Source organism: Vulpes lagopus, chromosome 8, assembly GCF_018345385.1.
Source record: "Vulpes lagopus strain Blue_001 chromosome 8, ASM1834538v1, whole genome shotgun sequence".
In the NCBI taxonomy this organism is placed as follows: Eukaryota; Metazoa; Chordata; class Mammalia; order Carnivora; family Canidae; genus Vulpes; species Vulpes lagopus.
This window is the reverse complement of record NC_054831.1, coordinates 104,778,277-104,793,513: the sequence shown is the minus strand read 5'-3', so window position 1 is coordinate 104,793,513 and position 15,237 is coordinate 104,778,277. Positions and strand designations below refer to the sequence as shown.

The 15,237-nt window shown below is 39.9% G+C and overlaps 1 protein-coding gene across 1 annotated transcript in view; it reads left to right on the top strand.

The window, feature by feature from the left end:
- The window catches only part of MRPS27 (mitochondrial ribosomal protein S27), an 88,401-nt gene that overhangs the window by 3,802 nt on the left and 69,362 nt on the right, over positions 1-15,237 (top strand). Inside the window, exons 2-3 of the mRNA XM_041766513.1 lie at positions 3,699-3,776; positions 14,267-14,337. Coding sequence (XP_041622447.1) covers positions 3,699-3,776; positions 14,267-14,337 — 149 coding nt within the window. The remainder of the gene's footprint in view (positions 1-3,698; positions 3,777-14,266; positions 14,338-15,237) is intronic.

Below are 15,237 nucleotides of genomic sequence, written 5' to 3'. Positions count from 1 at the left end.
ACACGACCTGTCTCCCCCCATTGTAATCAATGATTACAATGATTACATTGGGCTCACCTGGATGACCCAGTACAATCCCTTCATTTTAAGATCAGCTGATTTGGTGATCTTAATCCTATCTAACCTCAATCCCCTTTAGCTGTGTACCCTAACATAGGCACAGGTTCTGGAGATTAAGACATGGCTATCTTTTGGAGGGTCATTACTCTGCCCGCTAGACTTGGCCACTTTTTCCTACATCTATGATTGGTTTCCATTGGTCTAGGAAAATTTTCCATTTGCCATATTTCTTCAGCCTTAAACCCATATCCTTTTCTTCTACACTCAATGGAAGTGGAAAGTGATTACTGGTTACTTTTTTTATAAAGCAAATATTAAAAAGTTCACGTATATAAAGGGTGCTGGGCCTACCTTTTGTAGATTTAGTGGTCTCCTATTTTTTGTTTTCAGTTCATGTGATCCCTGTGAACAACTGTACCCAAAGGGCATCCTTGGATTCCTGTCTTTCTCCACCATTGCTTCCCCTGCTTGTCTCCCAATTCAAAATTCTTTGAACATTGACCAACATCATTGTCTTTTCTGACTCCAGAAGAGGAAGGGGTGATTTCTTTCTTTTTTTTTTTTTTTTGGAAGGGGTGATTTCTTATGCTAGAAGCATATGCTAGAAGAAGAAATACAGAATAGGAAATAATAATAGAGAATAAGTCACTGATACCCTGAAGTTTTCAGCTTAATAGTCCTTAGCTTATGGTCACATACAGAAGAGCTGCTCCTGTTTCCCACAGAAAGGAGAGACCTTCCTGGTTTTAGAAATTGGAATCCAGTTTGCATAGAAATGCTGCTATAAATTATGAATGGGTTAGCTGAATTTATTCTTTTGGCTCTGTGTAAGAACATGCAGGGACGTCAACTATTACTAAGTTCAGCTCTTTCATTTCCAACTGCAGAATCCCTAGTTTTCTACCAGCTGGTAAAGTTCAGACCAGATCTCAGGTCTCCCACTCTTGACCTGTTGCACAACTACACAGCTAATGCCATGGGATTTTATTCATCTTTCTTGGCACATCTAGGAATGTAACAGTTCATAACATTGTTTCTATGAAAAATGTGTGCTTTGAAAAAAATACATGAAAAATGTTCCTATAAAAATGTATTATGCCAAAACATTTTTTTTTTTTTGGATAATCCACTTGAAGTGCAGGCACTTTTTAATAGTTATTATTTCTTTAAAAATATCTTTGAGACAGTCTTTGGAAGCTTTTTCATATTATTGCTCATTGCTTAAGCTTTATACTTCAAATTTAGCATATTATTCTAGTAAAGGTTTGACCTGTAATTAAGGTAAGGGAGGGATTGGTTTGTATATAAACACACACAGGTGTGTTTATTTTTGTTTATTTTAGTCGGAAGACGGATAGAGAATAATAACAGCATGCAAATATTATAGTCAGCTCCCAAGTTATGAACTGTGTGTGACCTTGAGAAACTTACCAGCCATTCCTTCCCTTTTTTCCCCTCTTAAACAGTTTTATTAAGGTACAATTCACATATATTACAATTCAACTATTTCAAAAATTCAATGCTGTGGGTTTTCTTTTTTTTTTTTTTTAAGATTTTATGTATTTATTCGTGAGAGACACAGGCAGAGGGAGAAGCTGAGTACCCGCAAGGCGCCCAATGCAGAACCCAATCCTAGACCCCAAGATCACGCCCTGAGCCAAAGGCAGACACCCAACCGATGAGCCCCCCAGGCATCCCCAGTGGGTTTTCTTTATTTATATATATACACACACACATACACACACACACAGTGTTGTATAGTCCTCACCACAGTCAATTTAGCACATTTTTACCACCTCAAAAAACCCCTCATACTCATTAGCAGTCACTCCTACAAGCTTTCCTGACACCTTCCGCTCCAGTTCTAGGCAATCACTAATCTGCTGTTTCTTTGAATTTGCCTGTTAGGAACATTTCATATAAATAGAGTTATGTAATATGTGGCTTTTTATGACTGGCTTTTTCACTTAGCGTAAAGTTTTCAAGGTTCATCCAAGTTCATACCTCATTTCTTTTTATTGCCAAATGATACTCTGTCATCAGACTATATCACATTTTGTTTATCTTTTTATTAATTGATATTTGTATTTTCACTTTTGGCTATTATGAATAATACTGCTGTGACCATTTGTATACCAATTTTTGTGTGGATATGTGATTTCATTTCTCCTGGGTCTATTACCTAGGTGTGAGATTACTGAGTTGAACGGTGACTCATGTTAACATTTTGAGGAGCTGCCAAACTTCCAAAGTGGCTGCACCATTTTATATTGTCACCTACTATATACGAGGCTTCCGGTTTCTCTACATCCCTATCAGTAGCTGTTATTACCTTTTTTATTATAGTCATTCTAGTGAGTATCAAGTGGTATTTCAGTGTATTTTGCATTTCCCTGATAAATCATATTAAACATTTTTCCATGCACTCGGCCATTTGTGTGTGGGTTTTTATTTTTAAGAAATGTCCATTCAAATCCTTTGCCCATTATTCTTCAGTGGGTTGTCTGTTTACATTTTGAGTTGTAAGGGCAATTTACATATTCTGGATACAAGTCCCTTATCAGGTAAGTGACTTGCAGATATTTTCTCCATTCTGTGAGTTGTCCTTTTACTTTTTTTCTTTTTTTTTAAGATTTTATTTTTTTATTTATTCATGAGAGACACAGAGACAAAGGCAGAGAGAGAAGCAGGCTCTATGCAGGGAGCCTGAGCGGGACTCCAGGATCACACCCTGGGCCCAAGGCAGATGCTCACTGCTGAGCCGCCCAGGCATCCCTGTTCTTTCACTTTCTTAATGGTGCCCTTTGAAACACGAAGGGTGCTAGGTTTGGTTAAGTTGCTGCTAGTTCTTTCTCAATCATTCCTTGAGCTCGTGTTTATTGAGCATTGCCATATGCCAATTATTGTGCCAGGTGCTAAGAATGCAGATATGCCATCTAATGAGTTACCTCAATGCTGGCTTGTTAGGTTTCTCTAATTTACCAGTAGGGTGGTTGGTTATTGGTTAAGATATTCTTTGGTTTATATGAAGGATAAATACGCAGATCTAAGTCAGATGGAAATGTTGTTCTGAACTAACTAATTATAAAGCATTCTATTAATGAGTTAAGCAACAGTTCAGCAAGTATTTGGGTTCTGAGAAGTTCTAGGGCTTAGGGCCAACAAATGTCTTCTAGTCCTAAAGTTACAGTAACAAAATTACCAGCATTCTTACCCATAACATTTTTGAAATTTTCAGTTTCTGTGCTTCTACTTATTAGAGGTTGAATGCACGTTGTCATGAACTGAATTATGAACTGTGCAATATAGGTTATACTATCATACTAGTTTATGTAATAATCTAGTACCTTGAAAATATGACAAAAGTATTTTTTTTTTTTTATTTATTTATTTATGATAGTCATACAGAGAGAGAGAGAGAGAGAGGCAGAGACAGAGTCAGAGGGAGAAGCAGGCTCCATGCACCGGGAGCCCGATGTGGGATTCGATCCCGGGTCTCCAGGATCGCGCCCCGGGCCAAAGGCAGGCGCCAAACCGCTGCGCCACCCAGGGATCCCGACAAAAGTATATTTAATAAGACATATGCAAAATGAACCTGTTGTGAGGCCACTCCTATTGATAAATGACTTTTCCCTCAGGTAAAAGAGGCCTGCTTTCTGCAGCGTACGTGGACAGCCACAAATGGGAAGCAAGAGAAAAAGAACATTGTCACCTTGGTAGGTACCTATTGGGCTGTTATATGTCAGGTTATATATGTTTATCAGATGTTATGCAGATAGCTGCCTTTTTTTTTTTTTTTTTTTCCCTAAAATAACAAGCCCTAGGGGCACCTGGGTGGCTGAATCTGTTAAGGATTGACTCTGATTTTTTATTTCAGTTCAGGTCATGATCTCTGTGTCGTGAGATCAAGCCCCATGTCTGGCTCCACACTTAGCGTGGAATCCGCTTTAGATTCTCTTTCCCTGTCCCTCCCTCCTCTCCCCGCTTGTGTTCTCTCTCTAAAATAAATAAAATCTTTAAAATAACAAGGCCTAAACAAAATCACAGACCCTGTGAGCACTTTGTAGAAATGTGAATACTTCATATATATATATATATATGTAATATACATCATATGTAATATCATGAGGACATTGATAAAGTCAGACGGTTGGTGATAGTTTTATGGGACTACTGTAATTTTTTGATCAATTCCAGTGCTGATCTAATATTCTCCCCCAGATTTTTTTCTCTGCTTTTTTGGACTTATGTTAAAGAGTAATGTCCCCCTGTCTTTATGGATTTTTCTAATAACTGGGGGGAGGGAGAAGGAGGAGGACATTCTTTTGTAGCTGTCTGTAATGGCTAGCTTGTAGTGGGGTAGAAGTTTGAAAGAACTCATCATTTTCTCCCCAATGATGTTATTGCAAGAGCAAAATTGGTTTGTGTGTCTTAGAATAGCTACGTAGGCAGGGACTAACCAAGCAGAGCTGTGGAGAATCTGAATCAGTATGCTTGCACTGAAATGTAGAATCACTGTGACTAGATAGAATGTAGATGGGTACAGATGTGGTATACTGGCAAAGTCCAATTCCAGGTGTGGCATTATTATAAGTGACACGGCTTTATTCACAAAATGGTGAACAATGCTTGGTAAAGTTCTGAACAAATCAAAGTGCTGCCTTCAGTTTACATGATAGTTGCATCTATGGAAATTTCAGCTTATATTCAAATTTTGCCCAAAAAAGTACTTTGTTTATTTGTAAAATGGAGTGAGTTCTATTATCAACAGGTTGATTTTTTGAATGTAAATGTAAATGCCTGCCATGTCATAGATGCCATAATATGTGGGACAAATATTTAAACTATTTATTTGTAAATAGTTTTAAACTTACAAAAGGTTGTAAAAAAATACAAAGAGCATCTATATGTTCTTTGCCCAGATTCACCAGGTCAAAGACCCTTTTGTTTTTGCTTTCTCATTCTCTACACACACTTTAAAAAAAAAAAAAAAAAAAAAAAAAAAAAAAAACCATTTGAGAGGTTGTAACCTATGTTATAGCCCGTTAAGCTGAGTGCTTTGGTGTATGCTACCTGACATGTTTTTAAGGACCCAGTCCCTTTTTTTAATAGAATATTTTTCTTTTGGGATTTGTCTTCTGTTTCTTCATAATTAGATTCAAGAAAGGTTCCCCTGGCCAGAATATTGTCAGTAATGTTGTGTCCTTCTCAGGATGTCCTCTCGTCTGGGGACAGCCAATGTCCATCTGCTCTCACTGGGGGGTTAACTTTGATCACCCCGTCACATGTCTGGTTTTTCCACTGGAGAGTTAATGTTTTTCTCCCTTGTGACAGGCAATTTGTGAGGAGATACTGTATGTAACATCATGCCACTGTTCTTGTCAAAAATTTCCCCCTATATTTGATATCCATTTAACTTCTTGCCTGAATCAGTCTTTACTATGGTGGTTGCAAAAATGATGGTTTTCCAATTCCGTTAATACCTCCACATTTTAGTAATTAGTACTCAGTATTCTAATGTAAGTAAGAACCCTCTGTTTCCTACCATTTCTGTCTTTCTCTTTTTATCATCAGTATGGTTCTGTGGCTTGTGGATTCTTCTTTTTCTTTTAATGATTCATTACCATCCTTGTTATTTTGGTGGTCAAATTGTTCCAAAGTTGGTTAGTAGAAGCCCTGTCAACCTGACTCCCAGTATTCCATCGTGTACTTTTCCTGCTCTAGCCCTGGAATCAACTATTTCTTGTTCCTTTTAGTAAGGAATGGTATTAGGAACAAAGATCTGTGTACTAGCTCTTCTCTTGCTACTGTGGAATTTTTGCTTGGCCTCTTCTGTGGATAGAGCTAGGGAAAATAAGAATACATAGCCATATAAACATATGTGCACATCCATGCACATAAGCTTATGTGTACATATTTTACACATAAGGAGTTCACGCTGAAACCTCCAATTCCAGTTATCCCCACAGAGTTCTTCTTGCCTTCTCTAGGCCATATTTGTATCAGCCTTCTATGCCAAAGACTCTGGCTCCCAACAGAAACAATGTTTTGATGTGTTGGACAGTGTCTGCACTGCAGGTTATCTCATTTTTCTGTCTTCGGCTCACTCAGTAATCACTGCCGCCGTTTTGACAGTCAAAAAGTACTGCATATTTCTAACTGCCCTGTGGGGCCAATAGTACTGCTTTTGGCAACCACCATTCTGGTGATGAAACCAACATGAACTACCTTAATTATTTTGCAAAGCTTGTTCTAACATGCTGTATATGAACTGTAAGAAAAGTGATATGGAAAAGCAGAGAAGAAAATGAAGAATTTCAGGAAAACTATTGTTAACACTCTCCTAGGTATGAAGGGGAAACTAGAAAAGACCGTTATATTTATTGCCTTGGTATGGGATATAGTCAGCTCTTTGTTATTATGGGGCAAGTTTACAGAACCTTTGTATAGATTCCCGAATACACAGAAGCTGTTTGCCACAGAATGAGTGTAATAAGTCTGCAGTAAATAAATATCAGATGTAGGTGACTCTCTTCTCTCTGTAAGATCAGTATACTCCTCTCAAGATTAGTATACTTTGAAAAGCAGTAATAGCTACCAGGTACTGAAGACTCCTCTGCCTGGAATATCCCCTTCACATCTGGAGTCCCTATTCAGTCCGAATTGATTTTTCCTCGCCCTGTATTCTTACAGCACTTTGTACCATCGTTATGCCAATTTTTTTTTTAAATATATTTATGATAGTCACAGAGAGAGATAGAGAGAGGCAGAGACACAGGCAGAGGGAGAAGGCGGGCTCCATGCACCGGGAGCCCGACGTGGGATTCGATCCCGGGTCTCCAGGATCGTGCCCTGGGCCAAAGGCCGGCGCCAAACCGCTGCGCCACCCAGGGATCCCTCGTTATGCCAATTTAATGTGAAAAGTCTGCACTTGGGGGGCCGACTTCTGGATGCGAGCCCTGGTTCCGCCAGCTTTCAGAAACTCATTTACCGTTGTTCCCGTAGCCATATGAGGGATGATGAGAATGCCTGCTTCATTTAATACCCCGCCTTGTAACCGGTGCAGCAGAAAGACGTGGAATGGACGACTTCGCAGGCCCCTTGCCTGATCCCCATGTAAGAGATTAGTGTACGGGGGAGGTTTTGGAACTCAAACTGCATGGAAGAAAGAGAGGCTCTTTGAGACCATATATTTTTCTGTGAAACAAAATGTACCGAAACTTTCCTATGTGACGTTACAGCCCACCTTCCCCAACCGGACTGTTGAGGGGGCACGCGGGCCCGGAGTCCGGGCCCGGGGTTAGGGTTAGGGTTAGGGGCCGGGGCGGGGGCCGGGGCTGCCTCCCGAAGACCGCGCGGCAGGTGGCAGCGCTGCGGCAGCCCAGACGGCCGCCCTGGGAGCCCCGCCCTGGGAGCCGGCGCTCGGGCGGACCTGCGGGGAGCGAGCACGCGGGGCGCTGTGATTGGGCCCCGGGACCGGTGCACGCTCGCTGGTTGGGGCGCGGGGGAGGGCAAGGGGATGCGGTGGGGCTGGGGGTGCCCGGGTGGTGGTGTGGAGGGGCAGGGTCGGCCCTGCGGGAGGGCGAGGGGTGCGGTGGGGCTGGGGGTGCCCGGGTGGAGGGGTGGAGGGGTGGAGGGGCGGGGTCGGCCCCGCGGGAGGGCGAGGGGTGCCGTGGGGCTGGGGGTGCCCGGGTGGAGGGGTGGAGGGGCGGGGTCGGCCCCGCGGGAGGGCGTGGGGTGCAAGGGGGCAGGGTGGCAGCGGGAAGGTGCCCGGGGCGGGTGTGGGCTCCGGCTTCCATGTGCTTGAGTGGTTTCGCCTGCGCGCGGAGCACTTGGGGGCTCGGCTGGGGCTGGGCTGCCTGGTGTTCGCGGGCGGTTTTCGGTTAGAGCCTTGGAGGCGGGCTAACGGGGATCCGCCCAGCTCAGCTCCCAGTGCGAGGCCGACGTGGGACGCCGGGGTTCGGTGAAGGCCTGGGGTGCTGCTTAGCCCCAAGCGGCAGTGTAGGGACCGCAGGGCAGGCCCTGTGACAAGAGGCAGAGCAGCCTCAGTTGCCAGTTCTGGGCTGAGCACTTCAGACGCGCCGCCCCATTTAAGGCTCAAACAGCCAGACGCAGCCGCTGCTGACCCCCTTAGGGATGAGGAAACGGAGGCCGCAGCCTGATACTTCCTTAGGGCCGTTGCCTTTGTCCTGAAAACTAGCTTCCTCCGTGGCCGCTCTACAACCTGCAGTTCTACCGTCGTGTCTTCCCTTGCACTGAACAGTGGATTTCTTTTTCAAAAATACATTTTGGTTGCATCATAATATATACAGAAACGTGCATAAATCATAGTGTATAGATTAATAAAGTGAACAAAAAATGTAAGAAATAGAACATTTCTCCCATTCAAAAAGCCCCTGTTGAGGCTCCCATTCCTTGCTATTATTTCATCAATCCCTTTTCCCATCATCTGATTACCTTTTAACGAATTTTTGTGGATCATTTTATGTGTATTTTCACATGTACCTCTAAAAGATAAGAATTTTTAAAAATTATACTATTCTCATTTTTAAAAATTAGACATTCCATAACATCATTAAATATGCTTTCAATTTCCCCAGAAGTCTCATAATTTTTTTTTGATTTACAGTTTCTTGAAATGGGATCTAGATGAGGTTCATACATTATAATGTGTTGAGATGACTCTTAATTATTTTTTTATCTGTAAATTTCTGTTTCTTGCAATTTATTTGTTGAGGAAAATAGGTCTTTTGTCTTGAGGGTTTTCCACATTCTGGATTTGCTGTTTTCACCCTTATGGTGGTGTTTAACATGTTCCTCTACCTTCCATATGTCCTATAAAGCTGGCAGTTAGAGACTCGATCAGATTCAGGGTTTGTTTTTTGTTTTCCTTTGGGCAAGAATTCTTCATAGGAAATATTGTTTACTTTTATCAGGGAGATACACAGCATTTGATTGTCCTCTTTGATGTTATAGGCCATTCGTGATCATTGGTTATATATCTATTCATTAGGAGCTGCAAAGTGTTACTATTTTAATTCTATCATCAGCAGTTTAGTTATCCTGAGACATAGTTTTTATGAAGAGGCAGTTTTCAAGATCATGGGTTGACTTTCTGCCATCTTCCAAAAATGGTCAATGAGGATATATTTTTTTAATTTTTATTTTATTTTTTTTATTTTTTTTTAAAGATTTTATTTATTCATGAGAGATAGAGAGAGGCAGAGACACAGGCAGAGGGAGAAGCAGGCTCCATGCAGGGAGCCTGACGTGGGACTCGATCCCAGGCCTCCAGGATCATGCCCTGGGCCGAAGGTGGCACTAAACCACTAAGCCACCTGGGCTGCCCCCAGATATATATTTTTTAAATATCATTATGAACTTCTGGACTTAAGCATTTCACACATTCTAATCCATTGCGGTTAATGTTTTTATAGAAAGGGCCTTAGTTCTCCAGCTGGGCTTCTAGGAGTTCTTGGGCTTTCCAACTCAAGTCAGAAGATTGTAGTTTAGACTTTCTGTATGGGGCTTCCCTTGAGTTACAATAAACACTGAATGAAAGCATTGTTTCTGAAATTCCTCCTTAACATGCATATCTTTTGAGGAGGCACAGGCTGCAAATTAACAGCATTAGTCAGTTAGTAGCTTCTGAACTACAGACTAGGGCCCACAGTGAATGGGACTAAGGAGAAAACCATTTTTGGGAAGTGAGTAGGGGGTCAGTAGGAGGGCAGGGGAGCTGATGGGGAACTGCCTGCGTTCATCAGAGGATGTTATCACGCTTGGGTCACCTTGCTAAGGGTAAGGACCCCGGTGATGAGCTGGATTGGATTTCTGAGCCTTACTGAATTAAATATTTCCGATTTTTCAGACTATAAGTAATTGTAAAGTAAGGGGCACCTTTTGGTTTTAGTTACTATTTGTTTTTGTTTTAAGAAATCCCTTTCCAAATTCAAAGAGACTTACTCCATTGACACATTTGAATTTAGGTTGAAACTAAGCACTGTGGTCACCTCTTAAAGCCACTTCTGCCATTAGCTGAGGTTTGGTTTTGCTGTGTCATTTCAGCTGGAGAAGCCTTTGGCTTGTTGCAGTGATTTTGCAAATCTTGCTCTTGAAGCCTGACAGAAATTTTCCGAAACCTGGTTTTGTAGCTTTCAGCTTGCATCTATCTATACCTGTGACATCTGTTTATTAGCTTTTATATGTATCATATGCTGGCAGTTCTAAAAATGGGTCTGACTTGTGCACATCCTTTAATCTCAGTTTCTTAGTATATATGTATATAAAGCTTGCCTTTAGATTTTCCATTATTGAAACTTTGTTTTAAAGCTTCTGGTGACCCAAGATAGATACACAGAAATCTAAGTATCTGTATTCAAAATGGTTCCTAGGTTGGTTTTTCCTACTTTCTTCTGTTGCTTCTATACATATGTCACGTGTGCTTGTTTTTCATAAATGTGGGAAATAAAAAGATAGCTTTAGACTCTGTTTTTTGATCACTTCTTTTAGGAAGTACAATAATAACTTGTATCTAGTTTTTTATTACATAAATTAGATAAGGTACACAAATATTCTTAAACCCCGAAGAAGTTGAGTATTGATGGGTAACAATGATATACATTTACATAGAAATCTTGAAAAACCAAAACCATCTAATAATTTCTCACCTAAAGCTCATTCATATATTTCAGTTTTTTAAAAAATATTTAGGTATTTTATTTTCCATCTCATTCCAGAAACGGGATCCAGTTTAATATCCTCTTCAACCTTAAGAGCAACATCCAAGACTTATTTTGTGTTGCCTCCCAAGGAGTTCTAAGGCATAATTTGCTCATAGTTCACTCTAGGCTGCATCACAATCTCCTGGGGCTTTTGTTTAAAATTTTTTATTTCCCCGGTCTCACCTCAAGCCTACAGAATTAGAGTCACCCTTTGGGTGTGTGAAACATAGGAATCTGAAGTTTTCAAATCCTGTAGGTAATTCAGATCATTAACCAGGTTTGTGAATGATTGTACTCCTATACTTGGAATAGTGTAGGATCCCTAATAAAATCTTTTATGACCTTAGATCATCAACGGTATTATTTTCTTTGGACAAGAAGAACATCTTATCCTAGTATACATTTCATTTTCTGGACATACTTTCATGTTGTTTGTACAGCTTTAAGTTTTGTTCAGTGGAGATCTGTTTTCCCATTTGGCTCTTATTGGCTTCAACCATCCTCTGCAGTATATATTCCTGAGGAGCTGAATGATGGGCAAGAAGGCATCTTCTTTGGCACATTTCTTTGAACAAAACCTGGGCATCTGTGGGCCCCTCACTGAAACATGAAGTGTGATTTTGGCTGTTGAAGCCCATGGTCCAGAAGCCTGTGGCGCTGGCCCTCTGTAGGCCACAGCTGCCCCAGCTTTCCTGGCCATCCCTGCTCTGCGCAGTTTTCTGCCTCATTCATCACGCCAGCGCTGTCACATAAGGTGATTGGTCACATATAATATTTAGCAGCAAACCCCTCTCTGACTTCTAATATGCAAATGTTATTTGTCTGATGCTGGCTCTGCAGCTGTTGCCTTTTTGAGGCCCCAACCAATTTCATTTGACTTGAAGATGTCTTGGTGTGAGGGATTAAAATAGAATCTTTAGTTACCACGGTACAGAAAACCAACTCAACCGAGTGTTTATCGGTTAAAGATTTAAAGATTTGGTATCATGAGACTGCTGTTTAATATCATTCTGTTTGCAGTATTAACTTGAAGAGGTTTTTGAGGCATCTCTCTCTGTGTGTTAATACTTTTTAATCACCTGGTGTCAGTCCCTTTAAGATAATCATAAGAAAAGTAATTGCTTTTACATCATATCAGGTTTTCAGGATTTTGTGTTGCTTTCCCACAGTAGCTACTGAGTTTGTTGAGAGCATTGCCCCAGGGAAAGGATAGGGGGGAAAAATGGTTAAATGCACAGCAAAAAGTCTTCAACAAATACTTACCAATTGATTACCTGTCTTCTTTTTACTGGACACTAATTTCTTCTACCAAGGAGTAAAAAAAACTTGGAAATTCAATTACTCCTTTTTCCTTCCTTCCTCTCTTCCTTCCCTCCCATTCTCTCTCCCTTCCTTTCTAACTTTTATTCATTTTTTAAAAATATGTATTGAGTGCTTTTTATATAAACTGTTCTAGGGACTGAGAATATATCAGTGAATTAAGTCTGCATTCATGAACTTCTCAGTATAAAAGAAGAAAACAAAACACACAGACCAGCTATGTAGGCAGTTGTAGGTCATAGAAGATATTTTGGATTTTATTTCATGTATGATAGCAAGCTGTTGGCTGGTTGAGAAAAGAAAATAACGAGATCTGATTCATCTTTTAAAAGGCTTACTCGGACTGCTGTGTGGAGGTTAGATTGTAAGGATGGGGCCGGTAGTTCAGATGACTAGAAGGTGAAACGTTACCAGTGGTAGTGGTGAAAAATATATATTTATTTCGAATTTAGAGACTATAAGATTTACAGTTGGTTATAGAATAAAAAAGAATGGAGCTTAGGGTAATGCCTCGGTTTTTGACCTGAATAAACCAGCAAATGTAGTGGCCATTTACTGAGATGGGAAATGCTTGGGGAAAAGCAGGTTTGAGGGGAAGATTGGAGAATTAAGAGGACATGCCATGTGTAGATACGTATTAGACACCCAAATGGAGACGTCACCTCTGCAGTTGGAAATACAAGTCTGAAGTTACAGGCAGAAGTCAGGTTAGGCATATACATGTGGAGCAAATAATCTGTAGATGATGATTAAAGCTGTGGGAGAGAGAAAGCGTGAGATTACCCAGGACTGAGCAGATGGTGAAGAGGAAAAAGTCTTAGGCACTCCAGCATTTAGAAGTCAGCAAGAGGAGATCATGCAAAGGTACCCAAGAAAGAAAAACGAGTATTTCATGAGGGATAGAATGATCAACTATATTAATATGCTAGTGAGAGGTCAAGTAAGATGAGGATGAAATATTAAGCATTGAATTTAACAATGTGGAGGTGTCTTCAGTGATAGAATGATAGAAACCAAAATCTGATTTGAGTGACTTAAAGAGAGAGCTGACCTAAGGAAGTAGTAACAGTTGTATTAGGGGTGACCATTTTTGAGAACTCTTGCTGCTGAGGGCAGCGGAATGAAGAAGTAGCAGGGAGGAGATATGAGGTCAAGGGAGAATTTTTTTGTCATTTTGATTTTTTTGTTTGTTTAATAAAGTTTATCATGTGTTAAAAAAAATAGAAGGCACAGAGTATGGGCACAGATCATGGTAGCCTGGAAACCTGATGGTAGGAGGATGAAGTTCTTTTGAGTGCTTCTATTTTATACTCCGGGAAGTACACAAAATCATGAGCTGAGATGGAGGGAAGAAGGGGAAAGAGCATATTGTAAGTTTGACAAGCGATGGGAAGATGTGAAATAATTCTTTTGGAGGGTGTGTTACTTAGTATTTCAGACTTTTAGACTCTGACATAACAGTGTAATCTCAAGAATGCCAAGTATTTCTGTGGACATTTTGCCTAAAGGAACCAGAATGGGAATAGTTCAGTCCAAAAATCACTAAATGTAGACAGAGTGCCTCTCTGACTTGTTTAGAAAATGTATAAAAGTCATTTGATAAATTCCACTCTTTAAATTTTTGGAGAGCTAATATAGCTATCTGGTTCAAAATGCAAAAGGAGTAAGTGTGTAAGCAATGAAGTATCTTCTTTCCTTAGGTCCCTTCTGTCTAATTCCTTTCCCTGGTGCCTGTCAGTGATAATACTTTCTAGTGTTTCCTTTCAGAGATACTTTATTGTTTCATTTTTAATTAATTTTTTAGTTAGTTAGTAGGCTCCATGTCCAGCGTGGAGCCCTATGTGGGGCTTGGAGTCACAACCCTGAGATTGAGACCTGAGCTGAGATATTGATCTATTTTTTAATTTTTTATTGATCTATTTTTTAAAAGTTGAATATATGGTAGGATTTTTAGAATACTCCTTACTCCAACTGAAGAAATCATTTTCCTTTATCCTCTTTAACTTACACAAAAATGATTTATAAAAAGAACAAGAAAGAGCATCTATTTTAATAGTGACTTCACAATATTGGCAGCCATCTGGCAGGAGTTTTATCTGTTAGATTTTTCTTAAGAAATATGTATATTTAACAAGGTTCTTTTTCCTTCTTTGTCTTCACAGCTGATCTAGCATCTTTAATGGATAAAACATATGAGAGAAAATTGCCTGTTAGTTCTTTAACAATATCACGGGTAAGAAATCTTAAATATGTACATTTTCGAAGAAGGAGGATGAGCGGCTCTTTATATAGATAAAGATGTGTAAATAAAGACTATCATTCATGAGAAATATTTCTCCAGAGTATGGTATTTTTGGGTAGGTATTAATAGATATTTTGGGGTAAAGTACCAAATTTCCATAACTGAAATAAAAGATAATAAATTTACCAGACTGTGATGTCAATGATCATTGTTGTGTACCTGGTTTATTTTAATTGTTCCGGAATACGATACTCTGTTCTATGAAACTGTGATTTTTTTTTAAAGTTGATATACCCTTCAAAGTGGTAGGATTCACTTGTTAATATTAGAAGTAATTTTGATACTTGAGAAAGTCTATGAAAGAATGGATATTGTTAATGTTAAACAGTGCAGTGGAGGAGAGACTGATATTAGGCTGGGAATCAGGAATAGTAATTGACAGTAACTATTACTGATTACTTTCTATGCCAGCCATTGTACTAGTTTCCTAACATGCATTATCTGTTGATTCTTACAGCGCCTATTTGAGATAAGCACAGTAAACTGCATTATATATGTAAGCTTCAGACTCTCAAGCTCACACAGTTCATAAACAGAAAAAGTGGGTTTCAAACCCAGATCTCTATAACATCAAACTTCTTTTCTGTTGCCTCCCTCAAATAGATCTGATCTTTTCTTTATCATGAATTTATTTTGTGACATTATCAACTGGGCCTCTCTCAGTCTCCTCATTTCCAGGTGGGCTTAATATTAATAGTATTTCACTCATGGGGCTGATGTGATGCTAAAATGAGATCTTAGTTGTGAAAATACTTTGTTGCCGTTAATGGTGCCTTAAAATTCAAGATTATAAGTCTAAAAGAGGAAAAGTAAAGAAATTCTTATCCTTTT